We start from the raw sequence: 18565 nt of genomic DNA on the forward strand, positions 1-18565 counted from the left end.
ACTCGAGAATGCATTTAGTATCGAAATGTCACTTGAAGGCATGAAAGAACTGTGCCTTTGCGGCTCCCAAACAACAAATTGTATGTTGAGTGAGTGCGAGCGCTGCCCATGAACTGAAAGCCTCAACCTGGCTAATCTTGGGATTCTTGACGAGGATGAAATAACATTTGCTGTGTGGGAAAGCGGTGATTTGATAAAGAAAATGTTATCTCCAACCCTTTTCCAGAAAGAGCTTGTCAAATGGGTGGCCAAATGGATTCCCCACGATTACATATGCCACACTTAAGCAGCGGCCATTCATGAAGCAACGATGTGCGAGCAGCCTGCAAGCATTGTCCTACATTTTAATTTTTTGAAAAACTGGACTGCCCTGCTCTCAAACGAAATGCAGTCGTATCATTGGCATAAAAAGCAATCTCGATCTTCTCCTGTGTTGCCAGACAAGGAAAGCCACACGTAGTTTTGCTGTCATAAGAGACGATATGCATCACGACGCAGCACATGCCTGTTAGGCCCTAGTTAAGAGTGCAAGAAATTTTAGGTGAGAGAACCCATCTACTGTCACGTAGCATATGTCAGTGATAGTGCAGTGAGCATTAAAAATTGGTATCAACTTTAAGAGTTTTACTGCACCAAGTGCACGTCCATGAGGTGGATATTTTCTGCTATCAGGCATTGAAAGAATGCCTGTGATGGTTGGGTGGATTTGTTAAGCATCAAGCATCCTTGCACGACCTGAGGTCTGGATGCTCAGACTTCATTCAGTCAGCATACGAGATGGTGTCTCAACTTAGTGCCAAGCTGAGGAATGTGACTTTGGTTCGTGCGCCTGCTGCAGCCATCAAGGAGCATCGTCAGAAGAAGTCAGTGGAGCGGAAATCAGTGCTGCATGTACCAGGAATTCAGTCATGGCACGTGTGGATGTGTGCTTTCCATTCGAGAAATGGCACTGGCGAGCTGACGAAATCAAACCTTTTTGAGTACCTCTGAATAAACTTGTTCGAGTGCCGCTAGAAGTGTCCGATTCTGTCTTGAATGCGCGAATACAAAGCAGAAGACTTGTTCTCTCTCAGTGCCATAAGAGAAGACTCACGTAAATCTTTCTTAGTTTGTACCAACCATTGCCTGCCATTAATATTCTTTCTTTTTTTTTTTAAAGAAATAGCGTAAGCATTCAAGAAATAGCGTAAGCATTCAGAAGCCGAAAGGTGCCATCACAGTACAGTAGCCAGCAAGTTCAGCCTTGGCTTGCTGTATTTTGTGAACAAAGCAAATGAGGACATGTAATATTGAAACCTTGTATTGATTGACATAAGCGGACTTCGATAAGAAATTTTGGTTAAAATTGGGACTGGGTTTAATATTATTTTTGTTTTCAAAAATGAGCTTTAAAAAAAAAAACTCGCTTCTTTGACTACTTTTTTATTGCCACTTATATGGACACTTTTGCCTAGATTTTGCTACCGGCATCGACATGGGCATCGTCGTCATTCACCGTATATGTATATGTAACCATATATAAGAAAACACAAGAAAGAAAAATAACACAGAGACTTCGATGTGTGGAATCGAACATCTTACCTCTGAAATGCGAGTGCCTAGTGTTGGCCACTGAGCCACGAAGGAGCACCTCCTCCAACGTTCAAACGGCAAGCTACTTATATCTACTACTTACCACTGGCAAAGGGCATCTTGGGGGGAACTATCGTGTTTTCAGCATTACCAGCGAGATGGCCCAATGAGCGCACATCGCCACATCCTCACGACGCAGCGGCGCGCGCTCTCATCTCCCACACGTACTTTGCCCCACGGGTGGACAGTCACGCGTGCGCTCGCTTATTTCTCGGTGGGGACAATTGTACGCATTGGACTTTCAGGAACGATTCTGTTGTACTTACTGGGCGCACAAAGGTCACTGCATTTGTCGCACAATCTCCATTCGCAAAGTAACAACTATGGCGCTTATTCACATTAATCTGTACCTGTGAGTACGTTTCGTGTGTCATTTGTGCACGAGAAACATGGGGCATGTTTCGATGTGCTTGCCATTCTTCGCGTGACCTTCCAATTTGTTGCTATTGCGTTCATTGCTTCAGCTTTGCGGCAAAGCTGTGACTTTTTTCTTCTATTATGTGGCGTCTGGGAAAACAATATTTTGCAGGAATGTTAGAAGGATATCGCTCTATATTTGGCACTTTTTTTAAATTTTTGCGTGAAATTAGAAATGTGTCAAGGGGCACCCCAAAGATACCAAACTTTTTTATTTTGATCGAGTTTGCCATTTTTTTCAAAATTTTTCGGTCCTGCAGACAGCTTAAGAAAAGTATGGACGTAATTCACTGTGATGCATATTAAACAAGAAGAAAAATGTTTTGAGACGTTTACAGTGCACATTTAATTTGCCTGCGAAATCAGGAAATGTTGTGGCGAGATGCGCGCGCTTTCACCATGAAACATTTTTTTGTCGCATTGGGATCAACTTTTGAAACTTAAATTTTTGGTCCCATGCCATGCACTGTGTATATACCCACATAACATATAAAAAAACAAGACAAAAGAAAGATATTGTCTGAACATGCACGTTCAATCTCTCGTGGAATCACCTCCAATCATATGACCACTGGATTGCTATTTACTCCACCTTGCAGTTTTTTTTTTATATAGTATATAGCAAGATCGAAATTTTAAGCACTTTAGTAATCCATGCCTTGTCTCAATTGGCTTTGAACCAGAGCACTACGACCTACTCCCTAGTACAATGCATAACATAAACTGAAATATGGATGGCTTACTGGATCTTGCTCAATTTCTCAGATGGATTTTCTTAGGTCAGATGGAAGTATATTTTCTTAGCTGGAATGAAGCTCAATTTTTTATTAATGTCTTTGTGATGATGGGGCTCAGTGTCTAGCCTACTGCCTTACTGGCGTGACAATGTCTTCATGGGTATTTGCAGCCTTCTCACTGCGAGTGTACTTCATCGCAGGATGAACCGTCTGGATCAAGGCATGTGCGCAGGATTCCTCATCCTGCTGGCAGAGGCATGAGCAGTGCTCGAGCTCGACGCTCTCAAATGCAGTTTTCTTCCACTGGTGGTCTTTCTGCACTTTCTCCTAGCAACAGAGACTCTATGGATCCTATTGCTGGTGAGGTCACTGGCTTTAAAGGGCTACTAAAAGATGTTTTGGTGCTAAATAGGGTGGAATAATAGGGCTGAAGGGCATGGCACTGGTCAGAGATATATTTCGATACTAAAACAGGGTCTGGGGGTGCGGTAAGAGCAATCACCCCCCGCCATTTCAGTGGTTGTAATCCACTTCCTATCACCAATCAGGACAAATGAGTGAAACCACTGTAAGTACTCCTTACCGGTATTTGTGCTATGAAGGGGTTTTTCTGCTAGTTAAAACAAAAAGTACTGCCCCCCCCCCCCCTTCCCCTTTTCGGTGTTACCGAAGGCGGCCCCCCCCCCCCCCCCGCCCTCTTAAAGTGAGTGGCTGGATCCGCCTTGACAAACACTGCTGGCTTTTTGAGATACATAAGTGCGCTTATTTATCGCGATATAATACTAAGCGACAACTGCAGTTTCATTGATACACGGAGCGGTCGTGTAGACCTGGATCATCTCCTGGTTAGTTGCGTGCAGTGCGGCTTCTATGTTGCCTACTCTGTCGCTGCTGGGCAGCTTGCTGTACCGTGCACGCGGATTTGCTGTACGAGTTGCACGTTCCCACTTCGCTCCAGACCAAGCACAGTTGAGCAAAGTAGTGTGTTCAAGTAGCGTTGGTATAACAAACTTCCGCTAAGCAAAGTGCGCCGCGATTAGGCTACAATCCGTTTCACACATCAGGTGCAACGTTGCGAAGGCTAGCGAGACTCCTTGTTGTAGATACGTTTGCATAAAGAAATAGTTTCATGTTTTTACCACCCAGAGTATATTTCTTTTTGTTTCAGGTTTAGCATGAAACAGGCATGTTTTGTATCACACACACATGTACGTGCGTGCAGGTAGTGCTGAGTGTTTGTGAAAACCATTCGAATTTTTTACCAGCAATAATTTTAATTGACAATGTTTGACCCTAGAAAGCTGCTCCAAAACTAACTCGCGTTGCTCTAAAACACTCCTTTTGGAGCTCCGAACCTATTTCAGAACCCCTCTCTTACTGCACCAAAGCTGCTTCAAAACAGCATTATTGCTGCTCCCTTAGCTGCTCCAAAACACTGAAGTCCACTTCCACCCCTGAAACAGGTGGCTGATGCACTTTCTTGAGACTAATCGCCTACTTCACACATACCAGTGTGGGTTTCGAGAGGCTAAGTGCACCGCTGACCGCCTTGTTCGTATCGAGGCACAAATTCGTGACGCTGTTGTACAGTGTCAATTTTTATGAAAGGGAACATGGCAACGGGTGTCCTGCTCGCTGTGGTGGCTGCTGGCAGCGCGTTCAAGCGGGAGCGATAGCAATCACATTCTCTTCTCGCGCCATTTCACGGCGAGCAAAACAAGACGTCAGTGCTGATGTGGAACCGCAGGCAAGATTACAACCCCCTCCCCCTTCAAGGTGATTACTAGCTCTCCCGTAATCACCTTTAAGGGGGAGGGGGTCGCAATCTTGCCGATGGTTCTATATCAGCTACAAATTGTTGTTTTGCTCGCCGCGAGATGACGCGAAAAGAGGCTGTGGTTGCTCTCGCTCCCGCTTGGACAGCCTGCCGGCAGCTGCCGGAGCGCGCAGGCCACGCACTCCCGTGTTCCCTTTCATAAAAATTAACACTGTACATAAGCAGTTTCTTTTTTCTGTGTTCCTAGATATGAAAAAGGCCTATTAAACTACATGCCACTTTGGCATATTGCGAGACCTGCCACATTTAGGTGTGTGGGGGTAGAATGCTGACAATCATTGAAAGCTACTTGTGAAATCGGACATTCCATGTGTGAGTGGGTGCTGTTTTTTCCTTTAATTTTGTCCAAGAAACAGGAGAGCCACAAAGAGGTGTATTGAGTTGTACACTTTCCGTAGTCTAAATGAACTTCTTGCACCTCGTCATCCCATGTAATATGTTTTACTGCACATATGCTGATGATGCTGAGTAACTCGGAAGGATGAATTGCAGCTCATGATTATTGAATTAGACAAGTAAAGCAGGAAGGTAGGTCCTAAAGTTAATCTGCAGAAAACGAAAGTAATGTACAACAACCTCGAAAGAGATAGGTAGCAGTGCCCTTGAAGTTGTGAAAGAGTACGTCTACTTTGGACAGGTAATTACTGCAGAGCCGAACCTTGAGATTGAAGTAACTAAAAGAATAACCCCCGTATTCAGAAACGCTGCTTGACTTGATCTTGACTTGCCACCGACTTCAATGCGGCACAAATGCGTTTTGAATGCTCTGTCTTTAGGCTGTACAAACGCTCTATCGTTATGCACCACAAACGCACAGATGCATTGCGAACGCGCTGCATTAAAGTGGTTTCAAGTCAAGTTCAAGTCAAGTAGCATTTCTGAATACGGGGGTAAAAATGGGGTGGAGCACATTCAACAAGCCCTCTTAAATCACGACTGGTAGATTGCCATTATCCCTGAAGAGGAAGGTATATAACGTCTGCACATTGCCAGTACCTACCTATGGAGAAGAAACCTAGAGGCTTACAAAGAGGATTCAACTTAAATTGAGGACCTATGGAGAAGAAACCTAGAGGCTTACAAAGAGGATTCAACTTAAATTGAGGACAACGCAGCGAGCCATGGAATGGAAAATTATATGTGTAACCTTAAGAAACAAGAAGAACGCAGAGTGGATCAGGGAAGAAACCGGGGTTAAGGTTATCATAGTTGAAATCAAGAAGAGGAAATTGACATGGGCAGGGCATGTAGTGCGTAGGCAGGATAACCCCTTGTCATTAAAGGTAACTGACTGGATTCCCAAAGGAGGCAAGCGGTTAGAGGGAGACAGAAAGTTAGGTGGGCTGATGAGATTAAGAAGTTTGCGGGTATAAAGTGGCAGCAGCAAGTGCAGGACCGAGTTGACTGGCGGAACATGGGAGAGCCCTTTGTCCTGCAGTGGACGTAGTCAGGCTGCTGCTGCTGCTGATGATGATGATGATGTTGCCGATGTGCAGGTTGGTTTTAAATCTTGTAGCTTCAATGTGCGAACGCGAGGTCCAATTAGGTTTGAGCAAGAGTTGGAAATGGGCAGACAAAAATGGGTTTAAACAGGACGCACAAAAGAACACTTGCGTCCTATTCTCCAGAATGAGGGGCCTTCACCCAGATCCTGACATTGACCTTCATGGCCAACGTTGTTCTGTAAAGATTGAGCATAAGTTCCTGGTCCTAATACTAGACACAAAACTAACCTTCATACCATACATAAATGGAAAAATTAATGGAAAAATTGAACATTTTGAACTTCACCATTCCCATTGCCATGCCCCCCCCCCCCCCCCCTGAACAGTTAGAGAGAACATCAACAGATACATTGTGTGCATGCATAGTCAATGCTAAGTAAAAAACATTTAGTACAAGAAATGAGAAAAAACAAATAACTAACTCATAAATAAAAGCTAATAAAATGTACATAACGAGAGGAAAAAAAGTATTATGCATTTGGTGAGGTTATGGTGAGGAATGTAAAATGATGAGACTATAAAGTCCTATCAGGATTTTTCTGGACACTGTAAGGGGTATGAAGGTTAATGGCAAGTACGGCGGGTATCTTTATGGTAGCTGGCTGCCCGGTGTCATCCGCATAGCTAATCTTCGCCAGTGAGGACACGCGCTCTTAAAGACTGAACGAAGGTTTATTTACATGATAAAAGAGAGATGGAACTGTACAGAGATTCAGCCCTTATGTTCAAAATGCCTTTGGATTTTATAGCCCGTCGATTCCTTACACGATAGTCTGAAGAAGGCGGTGACCACTGTAGCCACGAATCAGGTGATGTCAAGTCTCTCAGTGATCCACCCACCAGAAAGGGTGCAGATATTGAACCACTCGGCTGATGAGGAACACGGGCGAAAATGTCCAATGCTAGCACGAGCACACCTCACAATAACACACCGGGCCTACACTTTGAAGTAATTGAAGGGTGAGAAGGTAAAGTCCGGTGAAGGGGGAAAGTTGAGCTCCTCCGGGGAGATAGCCGCTGACACGAACGTCAGCAGCGGTTCATGGCTGCGTTCAGCTACAGTGTTCCAGAAGTTTCTCTAACACTGCAGTCCAGGTGCTCGATCCCTGAGAACTGCGACTGCGATGCCTTCCCACGCTCACGCTTCCGAACTGTTGGTTCTTTATCACGACCTCGCATAGGCGACAATGGCTGTGTGGAGAGGTCGACTTCATGAGAACTACAACAGTGGCACCATCTCGCGCTGTTCGACCCCGTTCAACTAAATAGTTCACGAAGCTTCCGTTGAGTTCATTGTAACCCAACCACAGCGAACTGCCTGGAACACCTGCAGGACAGCGTTGTGCATGGTGCTTCTGACTGGGCTTCAATACCGGGGTGAAAGCATTCTTGCAGACCGGATTTCGCACTATGGCATCTGCTATGACGAACTGCCGGGTGAAACATAAGAGCACATTGAATGAGGAAGTGTATTCCACGCCTGAATGGCATGAAGAAGCGCCGACAAAATGAATGCGTGAGTGCTTCCGTACATGTGACTCAAACTGAGGTGACAATTTAATCTGTGAGATGTGCAATGAAATATCATGGTTTATTTGAGAGATGCTAGATTTATAAGTACAGTCAAACCTGTTTATAATGAACTTGAAAGTGCCGTGATAAATGCTCATTACCGTATTTACTCGATTCTACCGCACCCTCGATTGTAACGCGCACCTGATTTCCACAAAAAAAAAAAAAAAAAAAAAAAAAAAACGTAAGACATCGATTGCAACGCGCACCCATTTTTCTCGCTGGCCCGCACGATCACACCACTCGAAAAAACGACTCCTTTCGGGAGCGTCTTCCATTTAAATATGAGGTACGGGCGAAGCTTGTGCCCATCTGACGTGTAACAGAGCATTGCCGTCACTGTAGTTTTACCGTGGACTGATGTCAGCACGCGAACTTGCTTCGCCTCCTTCTTCTCGGCGGCTGTGGTGCCAGGCATGTCGAAGTAAAGAGGCGTCTGATCGGCATTCCCGATTTGCCCAAGCAGGAAGCTGTTGTTGCGCCGCAAGTTTAGGACGAACCTACGAAAATTGTGAAGCTTTTCATCGTACTCCACCGCAAAAGTTTTCGCATATGCATGTTCCCCTTCGGAGGGAAAAGCCTTTCCTCTTCATAAAGTTAGTTAGCCAGCACCTGCTCGCTTTAAACTGGCTCCGCATTAGACCTTTTTCTAAGACTAATTGCATAGCCCGCACTTGGAGCAGTTCTGTCGTCACGGGCCGCTGTGCCGCTCGCTGCTCAAGCACATACTCGCCGAGCAGCTCTTTAATTTGCGGAAACTGACCCTGCTGTGGTCCACTGAAGCCTTTGCGTGAAGCTTTGCTGTCGACAATCTTCTGCTTTTGTTTCCGCCGGTCCCGCACGCACGTTTCGGGAACTCCGAACGACCGCGATGCGGCCCGATTTCCGTCCGTTTCTGCACGCGCGACGACTTTTCTTTTAAAAGCGGCATCGTGGTGCACTCGAGTTTTTGGAGCCGGCCCTTCCACGCCGTCGATGCTAATGCGCTACTAGATGACGAACTGCTCAGAACACGTACGAAGTGCCGCACATGGGAAACACATAGGCAGAAATGGCCGACGCGCCATGCCGACGCACGTAGGGGGCGGCCATTTTGTATTTGCTGATGGCAATAGATTGACCGTAATTTTTTTGTTCGTACTCGATTCTAACGCGCATGCGATTTATGAACTCGCTTAACCGGAAAAAAGGTGCGCGTTAGATTCGAGTAATTACAGTATATCAGTAGTTCGTTGTATATGGAGCCACCCATAAAAACGGCCACATAATGGCCAAACCATTTTTTTCTGTGCATTTTTATTAAAAAGTGCGAACAAGCCCTCCGCTGACAAGTTAGGCATTTTCGTGTGTTAAATGAGGCCCGTTCACAATGAACTCGCGCCGTTCCTCAGAAGCGCGGTACCACCACATTCCTGGCTAGTTGCGTGCAGTATGTCGCTTATTCAAGCTACTTTCACCGTCGCATGCCAGTTCGCTTGCAGTCCAATGCATGCGTTCGTTGGTGCATTCTTCGCGCATGATTCACTCAGGATCGTGCTAGAGTGCGGCGGGTAGCATGTTCATTTTTCGCGAGCAACGTGCACAAGCGGCCTTGCACAATGCTACGGCAGCTGCGAACTTCGAACGACACCATGACGGGCTTGTACCATCGTCGCTCCACCGAGCAGTTATCTGCAGATGACTGTGATAAGCTCGGGGACAGTGAGTCAAAATGGTATGTTCATCGCCACCGGCCACCTCGCTATCACTCTTTTTTATGCTTATCCGTTAAGGCACCGCTGCAACCACGCAGAAGTCGTTATCAGAGATCGACCGGTCTTTGCCATTACCGGAAGGTGGAAAACCTTTAACGGGACATTGTGGTGTCGGAGAGTTCAGCATCGCAGTGAACTTTCACGTGACAAAAGTTATCGCTTCTCGCATTTGAGGCTTCTCACATCCGAAGGCATTGTTGGTTTATTGTGGGCACTTGCAGATACTGAGAACGGCATCAGAAAAGTTTGCCGTGCAAAAGCTGATTCTATTCTTCACGCTGCCTCCTATTTTTTCTTTTCATTTTTTCCCCGTCACTTTTGTTATGGCTGTGAAGAAACGTCGGGAAAGCGAACGACCTCACTCGCAACATCCGAAATCTGCGTGCGGTGCTTGCCGCGTTCTGTAATATTTTCGTCTCAAGTAAACTGCAGCTGTGCACACGCGTGGGCGCCTTTCACATGCTTCAGAATGCCTGTTTTATTAACTTTTTTTCGCTTATGTGCTATATTTTTGCCGCGACCATGTCGGCAGTGTTTGTTGTAAAGGTAGGAGGCTTTGAAAAATGTTTGCTGTATGTGGACTCAGTTTCAAAGGGTAGCACAGGAAAATGGTAAGTGCACCGAAATGGGGTCGTTATAACCGATAAATCAATATATCTGGGATAGTTATAAGTGGGGTGGACTGTACAGTTATTCCAGATAATTCTAGTCGCCCCATTTTGTGCTGATAATAATAAACTGATTAAGTTGTTATGATGGGGTGACCATATCGGAGAGGCATATTCTAGCTGTGGGTGAACATATGTCTAAAAAGCTAGCTTGCAGCTTTCGGTGGGAGAATTTTGCAGGGTTACATGTACGTACCTCAGTGACTTTGGAGTGGAGCGTTAGCACTTATGGTCGTCGCGTGAAGGTTTCTGGAAAGGCTTGACGTGGGATGTATTCTTAAGTACTTGTACGTAGTGGCAAAAAAAAAATAGGGTTGTTATTTATGTGATGAGAAAACTGAGGGGACTGAGTGTTCATAGAATATTTTGCATTTAGGTGAATTTAGGGTCATTAACCAAGTTTTACACCGATGAAAAATAAGCTGAAGATTGTTCTCTGTAATGTGATAGTCATCTTGGCCTGATATAATGCAATCATATGCCAACAATTGCACACAGAAGCTGTGTTATTAGGGAGGTCATTGATATATGTTAAAAATAGTAGTGGCCCAAAAAAGCTACCCTGCAGTACACCGGAGGTAACATAGCATAGGGGAGATGGAAAATTGTTGACTTTTAAATTAGTGGCGATTTGAAAAAAGATTCCGAAGCCATGTTATACCCCTGTGTCACGTGGAAACTAAAGTGCACGTTGAGCAAGTGAACTTGTGCTCACGAAGTGTCATTTTGGCGTTTCGCTGCTACATGAGAAACCGAAGTGTACTTTGGAAACGATGGCAATGGAAATTGGTGGATTTGTGCCCTGTCTCATCGTCGGACCACGTTGTCTTTGTAGAAGTATCTCCAGTGGCACACGTCATCGCAAATGACTAGAGAATGACTCACCTACACATGTGCAAGTAGTGTGACGGACGCAGCTATTGCACAGCATGTGCTGCTGCATCCCCCTAGCGGATGTGGTCGCAAACTGCCCGAGGGTGAGAATAGCGAGGTTTTTGTAGTATTATGACTTGTTTTAATAAATAGTATTCCTTATAACGAACACAATGGCTTAAAAATAGTGCGAGTGCCGCTTTACGCAACAGCATATTTCTATGCAAGCCACTGGTATCAAGGCTATGCACTTCGTCACAGTGGTCGCAGTGAAGTGAAATTGGGGAACACAATTCCTGGCAAGTGTGCTTTGCAGCGAGTGGCACTAAACTTTCTCGTGTGACAGTGCACAAATGACACTCGCGGCAAAGTGTACTCGCTCAAAGTGCACTCAAGTTGCCACGTGTGACAGCGGTATTAGAAACTGTGAGTCCAATTTTAGAGCAGTTGACTTTGAAATCAGGTGGCAATGGGCTACACAGTCTAATGCCTTCGAAAAAAGTTGAGAAAGATGCTATCAATTCGTAAGTTACAGTCCATGTATGTTACCGGGTTGATTGGGGGGCAAAAAGAGTTATTTGATTCAAGATGATTGTATATGTGCGATGTGAAAAGGGGTTTATTGGCGTGTATTGCGACGGTAGCCCTACGACGAAAACACGATCGGGACAGTGCAACGGTCAAGCAGATGCCGGCGACGATCAGCACGAGGCGAGCGTGCGAAGCCCAGGACCCAGTACCCAAGCTGTGGCGATGTTGCTTGCCAACGATGTGTTTTCTTCCAAGTAGCGTTGTGTTGCGATTGGAAGCGACGACGACAATATCGTGCCACGTGTCCTGGAGTACCGCAGGCGTAGCAGATCGGTCGATTGTCAGCAGTGCGCCAGGAATTGCTGACTCGCGGTGCGGCCCAAGGTGTCGAAAGAGGGGTAGAGTGGGGAGCAACTGCAGGCATGGGTGGCAAAAGCTGCTGGCGGGGTATGCTGCGTACCACCTGGGCATAAGTAAGAGGCGCGGCCACGGGCTGCATAGCCGGTGCGTGGGGAACAGGCATGGCCACAGGCTGCTGGTGGGCAGCGACGGGAACAGCCCGAGCTACCTCTGCGGTAATAACGTCGCGGAGTGGTGAGGGCAGACGAGAGGACGGCGGCTGCTGCGTGAAGGGAATCAACGACAGCTGCCGAGCTACTTCTTCACGCACAAAGTCTTTGATCTCTTGCAGGGTTGTTGAGTAATCAGGAACAGAAGTAAGACTAGATAGTGAGTCAGCGTGTGAGGAAAATGGCCGAGTCAGGGTGCACTGCTTCCTCAACTCGTCGAAACTTTGACACAAAGTGACAAGTTCCGCAACGGCGGCAGGATTACGGGCCAGGAGCATCTGAAATGCGCCGTCATTTATCCCTTTGAGAATGTCTTGAATCTTCTCTGACTCCGGCATGGTGGTGTTCACACGATTGCAAAGACCAATAATGTCTTCGATGTAGCTGGTGAAAGATTCCGTTGGCTTTAGTGCGCGAGTCCGCAAGCGTTGTTCGGCTCTGGACTTGCGGACAGCGTGTCGGCCAAAAACGTCAGCAAACAACGTTTTGAAGATGGACCACGTCGTAATGTTGTTTTTGTGGTTGTTTTATTGTTATACCACATTTCGGCCACGTCAGCGAGGTAAAAGATGACGTTAGTCAACTTGTCCGCGTCATCCCACTTGTTGTTTGCGCTCACCAGTTCGTAGTTGGTGAACCAGTCTTCCACGTCGGTCTCATCAGCTCCGCTAAAGACCTTCGGCTCTCGCAAGCAAAGAACGCTGGGGTTGCTGGAGGATGGAGTGGAAGAGCTAGGTTGCGCATTGTTGGTGGCCATGATGGGAGGATAGCGTTCGGTTGCGCAGCTCCAGGTTTAGGCGACGGGGAATGGCAGCACCCAGGTTCAAGCGACGGGGAATGTCAGCACCCTCCACCAATTGAAAAGGGGTTTATTGGCGTGTATTGCGACGGTGGCCCTACGACAAAAACACGATCGGGACAGTGCAACGGTCAAGCAGATGCCGGCGACGATCAGCACGAGGCGAGCGAGCGAAGCCCGGGACCCAGTACCCAAGCTGTGGTGATGTTGCTTGCCAACGATGCGTTTTCTTCTTCACAGATGCAATGATGTGCTCGAGCATTTTACAACAAATACAGGTCAGAAAGATAGGTCTGTAGTTATTTGGCAGTGTTGTATCTGTTAGCAAACAAAAGTAATAAATATGTTGTTCGTTACACCAACAAAAAAAGGAACGCATTACTGCCCTACGTTACCAACAAAAAAATGTAATGCGTTACCACTCCAGTTACTGAAAAAAAGTAACGAACGTTCGCAGTGTCGTTACTCAGCAATAATAAATAATAACCATTTTGTTTTTGCTGCAGGAACCCTCAGTAAGAATATCGTAAAGCTCTCACTTATTTTTTGCTCAAAACTTCTAAGCCAAACGACGATTTTACCCAAAATGTTGATTTAACTAGAATTGTTTGTACAGATGCACTGAACCTTAGCAATGTCATAGAGCTTGTAGTTAGTTGCCTCTATAGTTGCATGCGATGGCTTCGGACTCTAGGTGTTTCAACGTCACATCATACACAACACGAGATTTAATCATCAACGCCTTTACATGAATTCCCACAAACTAGCCCAGTTATCTGTTCTCGTAAGGGTAAACGCTTTCCACTAAGGAGGCATCACTTGACTCCAACAAATTTACGGCAATCCTTTCAGCGTGCTTCTATGGCAAAATAAAAGCGCAAAATTTGTACTAATAAAGAATTGTTTTACTGACCTAGTCGCCTGGGAATATATTTGTGCATAAACATCTCTTGTTCAGTTGAACCGGTTTACTTACCACAAAAATCGGGAGCGTTTATGTGAAAGTGTTCAATATGAGCCTTCTTCGCTCAAGAGCTTTTTATTAGAAATGTAGCTCCACTTACAGAGAGAAAGAAGTAAAATTTATTTTCAAAACAAAGTTGATTAGACACATAGCATTTCCAGTACAACTTTCCAATAACTACAACTTGACATCGAAATTAAGCCACAGCTGCTCTTCAATGTTGTTATCGGACAGCTTGCCTCGCTTCTTAGTGAATACATCTGCACCTACACTGAATAGCCGCTCGACGAACGCTCTGGATGGAACTCCTCTGTTCACTTTTAGGATGAGCTGATGAATGCGTGGAAAGTTTTCCTCGAGTCCACTCAGCGCGAAGTCCCGGGGTGCTAAAAGGTACCCAGACAGTTCTTCGTCAGTCGGTGATGACATCGTACAGCCACTACCAAAGAAGTCCTTCTCCGTCGAGCTGGAGCACAGGCAGGTCGCTGTGTGCAGTTTCGTTGTCCGCAAGCCGAGAAAGTCTCGACAGCTCGCTTTGGGGTGCTTGGGGCATCGCGCATGCGCAGTAATGCCGCCCCAACCTATTGGGTTCGCAGGCTTGCGTACCCATAGATAAAACTCTCTAGTGACGCTGAGGGCTTGCTCATGCAGAGCCGACCCTCACGTTTCATGAGGGCAGCTTGTATACAATGAGTCCATGACGTGAGTTCTTTCATCTCTGCGCCGGTACAGGATTGTGGTACTGTTGAGCGCAGGGTGGCAGCCGGAGCGATCACAATGAATAGCCACAAAGCCGTTGGTCTTGTTCCAAATGTTATTGTCGTGTGTTCTCGGAGATGGTCATTGAGATGCCTGCCTGTCTAGCCAATGTGGCAGGCTCCACACAACTAAGGGACTCTGTAGACTGGCCCCCGCACACATTCCAGAAACTGACTATGATGCATTACCTGGCATTCAACTTTGCGTCTCGTAACCGGACTGCTCCTCTGTGAGAGCGAGGCTAACTTGTGTGAGGCTGAAAGAACCACATGGACATCAACTTGCTGGCCGATCTTTTTCAACCTGTGTGGACAAAGCTGATGTTTGTAAGAAATGATTGCGACTTTTTTTCGTCTTCCCATGCTTTCCTGTACGCCATTATCTGCAGCACATCGTACATGCCCCTGAGCTCTGTAGATGCTTTCAGCCACAGTAACCAGCAATGTCTCAGGATAGCCAGCCTTTCCAAGACGAGCCACAGTGCGCTATACCGTCTTACGACCCCCCCCCCCCCCCCCAAATTCCTCAAACTGAATTTTGTCCACGCTTCCTTTGTCAATGCCTGGTGGGTGACAGCGGTCCGGTGCTCCAACAAAGGAATTCATCGGGGCGAGTTTTGGGAATGTGGCACCTACAGAATGAAAAAGTAACGAGTAACGTGGCACTTCAAGGTATCGAAAAATTTTAACGGAAGTACGTTACCTGTTACATTTCCGAAATTGTAATGAGTATGTTACTAAGTTACCGAAAAAAGTAACGCGGTACTGCCAACACTGCTATTTGGTGAATGTCTGTTGCTGCTTTTGAATATGGAACTCCAATCAAACGAGAGCTGTCCGAAAGTTGGTGACAGTCTGAAGATGGGATATTGTAGTATTTTGCTAGATGTAGTGATGATCTTCGTCAGTACTTTGGGGTTAATCCCATCGACACCACAAGAATTAGATAACACATGATTATTTACAAGAATAACAATGCTGTCGACAGAAATTTTAATAGGTGATACAGATTTCAGTTGACTCCTGTCGTTTTTGTACATAAGCTCCATGTTGAGGCAGAAATACATTTACGCAGCTAAAATGATCTTAACTGCCTAATTAACAAAAACTGGTTAACTTCTTAGTTATTGACTACAGTGCAGTTGTTCATATAAGAAAGTTGTATTGCACCATAATTTGTGGTATACCCAGTTTTCCGAAATCACGAAAGTAGTCTGAAAAATTGTCAAATTTCAAGAGCGATATCAAAACTGATGGCATTGGGCGGGCATGAAGTGGGACCATTCTGTTCCGTCAGACTGGAACTATCCGTGACCAGAAAGTGACTACATTTGAATGAAGGTGCACCACAGCTGTACATTTTCATGAAAAACTATAAAACATTTCGCTAGTGCCAGTGGTGCACTGCCTTACTTTTGTGTGTAGTGTTTGGCGCTTGTCTGTTTCTTTTGAGCTGTGCACAAGAAAACTGCTATAGCAACCTTTTCTTTGAGGAAGCATAAAAGCCAGGGTCAGCCATTATGGCACTTGTTCTTGCAGACAGGTGAAATAGTTTTATTGTGAATCTTTATCGCATGCGAGCATAGGGTGGCAAAACTTGTGGAGCTCACCCAGACTCACTCATGAAATATATTTTGAGCTTTGGACTCACTCGGACTCACGCTCGCAAAAATTTTCTTCAGCCGGACTCACTTGGACTCAAACTCGCCAAGACATTACTCACTCGGACTCGCTCAGACCCACGGTTTGATCCGAGTCTGAGTGAGTCCGAGTGAGTCGACTCATGAGTCCGTCAACCTAGCATTAGCTTCTTTGACCGTGGTGTCAATGCTTTTTAACACCAATACCTCATGTTATTGCGCTTCTCAGGGTGCCATTTGGCACAGAATCTTTGAAAATGAGTTTTGAGTGCTTCCAAACCTGTGAGGTCATTTTTCTTGGAAGAGATGACAGCATAAGACTTAATAATCAAGAAATGCCCTGGAAGAGTTGGTGGGGGGAGATAGACACCCCCCTACGTAATTCACACCTCTAACTAATAAATATTGAAACGTTGTATGAACGACACTGCTTTGAATACCTGTGAGTGGGCGCGAGTATAAACGTGAATCCAGGTAAGGCTGATAGTAAAGCTGAAGATGACTAGATAGGTCTTTAGGTTGGCGAAATAAAGTCGAACTGACTGAGACTCACTCAAAAAATATATTTTGTGCTTTTGAGTCTCTCGGATTCAGACTCACAAATTTTCTTCAACCGGACTTACTTGGACTCGCCAAATGTTTACACATCCGGACTCGCTCAGACTCGCCCCTAGATTTCAGTCTCAGTGAGTCCGAGTGAATGTACTGATGAGTGAGTTCACCAACCTATGCATGCTATGGATGCAAGCAATAAACTGTTTACTTATGTATTTAAGAATGCCTGTTTATTTTTCTGATGAGAATCTGCTTCGACGCACCTTGAATCAAACTTTGTAACTTCCCTGTCACTGGTAGGTCAGGCGATTGTACCCGAATGGTCGCACTTCGTGTGTGCTGGGCGCAATCAGGTTTGATTTCATGCTGGAAATTTGATAAAATATATGTCGAACTACGTGCAACTTTCTACAATGCAAACTGCACTGAAGTCGGTTATTAAGAAGTTAATGAATGAAATTTCTTGTTCATTCGCATTAACGTCATTTTAGCTGTGTAAAAGCACTTCTGACTCAACATAGAGTTCTTGTGGGAAAATGACGGGCCTAACTGTTGTACAATTTCTATTAACAATCTCTGTTGTCTAATAAAGGTGCCCTATAGAGACCCTAGGTATTGTGTACTAAGCAGTGTGTAGAGTACTACCTTTGTGGGTATGCTGGTCTTGAGCTAGCTCTTTCATTTCCCTTTTCTTTGCAGAGCTTCTGTCGCAGCTCTCATCAGGTGTGCGACGCACAGCCACTTTGGCAGCACCAAGCACGACATCGCAAATTCAACAGTTGCAGATGCAGCTCCAGCTAGAGCGCCAGCAGGCGCAGGCAGCCCGCCAGCAGGTGGAGCGATTGCCGCGTCGGCAGGCGCACTTGGCCAGCCCAGCCACTGCAGCTGCCACACTGCACTGCCCACAGGCAGGCAACACCACGCCTGCCTGTGCACCTAGTGGTGAAGCTTCGGCCCCTTCATCTCACTTCCTGCTCTCAAGGTGCGTATTGTGGTATTCCTGCAACATGCAATGTTTGCTGTGACCACTGCTTTGAAAAAGTGAGGGTGGTGCAGCATCCTTATTTTCCTTAACACCACTGTAGCTCAACTCCTAGAGCAATGGACGCATTATCCAAAGGTAGCAGTTTCAGTCCCTGATAGCCCCAAGTTGTGCTTTCATCCATTTTAATTTCTTCTTATTCATATTGTAATTACTACATCTCCTACACCATCCTTTGCTTCATTACCTGCTCGTTTTCATTAAAGGGGCCCTGCAACACCTTTCCGAATAGCCATAGAATGGCTTCACTTGTTATTGCCTCACAAATTGACCACGACAAAAATTTTTAAATTCTGTCTAGCAGAACGAGTTGATTTCTCAAAACGCCGTAATAGCTGTCTCTTCTCTCGTCCCGAAGTAAGCTTAAGCTATAAGCTAAGCAGGAAGGGATGGCTGTGATGCAGGTTTTTTATGCTTTTGATGAGCTCTCTATGACGGAGCCTCTGAGAGTTTTATGAAGGACAAAGACGTTTGTCTCAAAAACAACACACAGGCGAGAAGGTATCTACATAAAATACACACTCAACAAAAGGTCCAATGTACACGGTAAAACACTCATGATTACAACCAAAACACAAGTTCGAGAAATCAAACTAAACTATGCAGTTCGAATGTGGGTGATTGGCAGAGTGGAGAAAGATGAGAGCTCAGTCCCACCAGTACACGGAGGCTTGACTGTTCGAGTGGACATGGGTTGGCTGTCTCCAAAGAG

At 45.7% G+C, this 18565-nt stretch overlaps 1 protein-coding gene across 1 annotated transcript in view; it reads left to right on the forward strand.

Moving 5' to 3' along the window:
• Window positions 1–18565, forward strand: part of LOC119175670 (E3 ubiquitin-protein ligase KCMF1) — an 89685-nt gene that overhangs the window by 50009 nt on the left and 21111 nt on the right. Inside the window, exons 5-6 of the mRNA XM_037426600.2 lie at window positions 2987–3146; window positions 17511–17793. Of these exons, the coding sequence (XP_037282497.1) occupies window positions 2987–3146; window positions 17511–17793 (443 nt within the window). The remainder of the gene's footprint in view (window positions 1–2986; window positions 3147–17510; window positions 17794–18565) is intronic.

This window comes from Rhipicephalus microplus, chromosome X (assembly GCF_043290135.1).
Source record: "Rhipicephalus microplus isolate Deutch F79 chromosome X, USDA_Rmic, whole genome shotgun sequence".
NCBI lineage: Eukaryota > Metazoa > Arthropoda > Arachnida > Ixodida > Ixodidae > Rhipicephalus > Rhipicephalus microplus.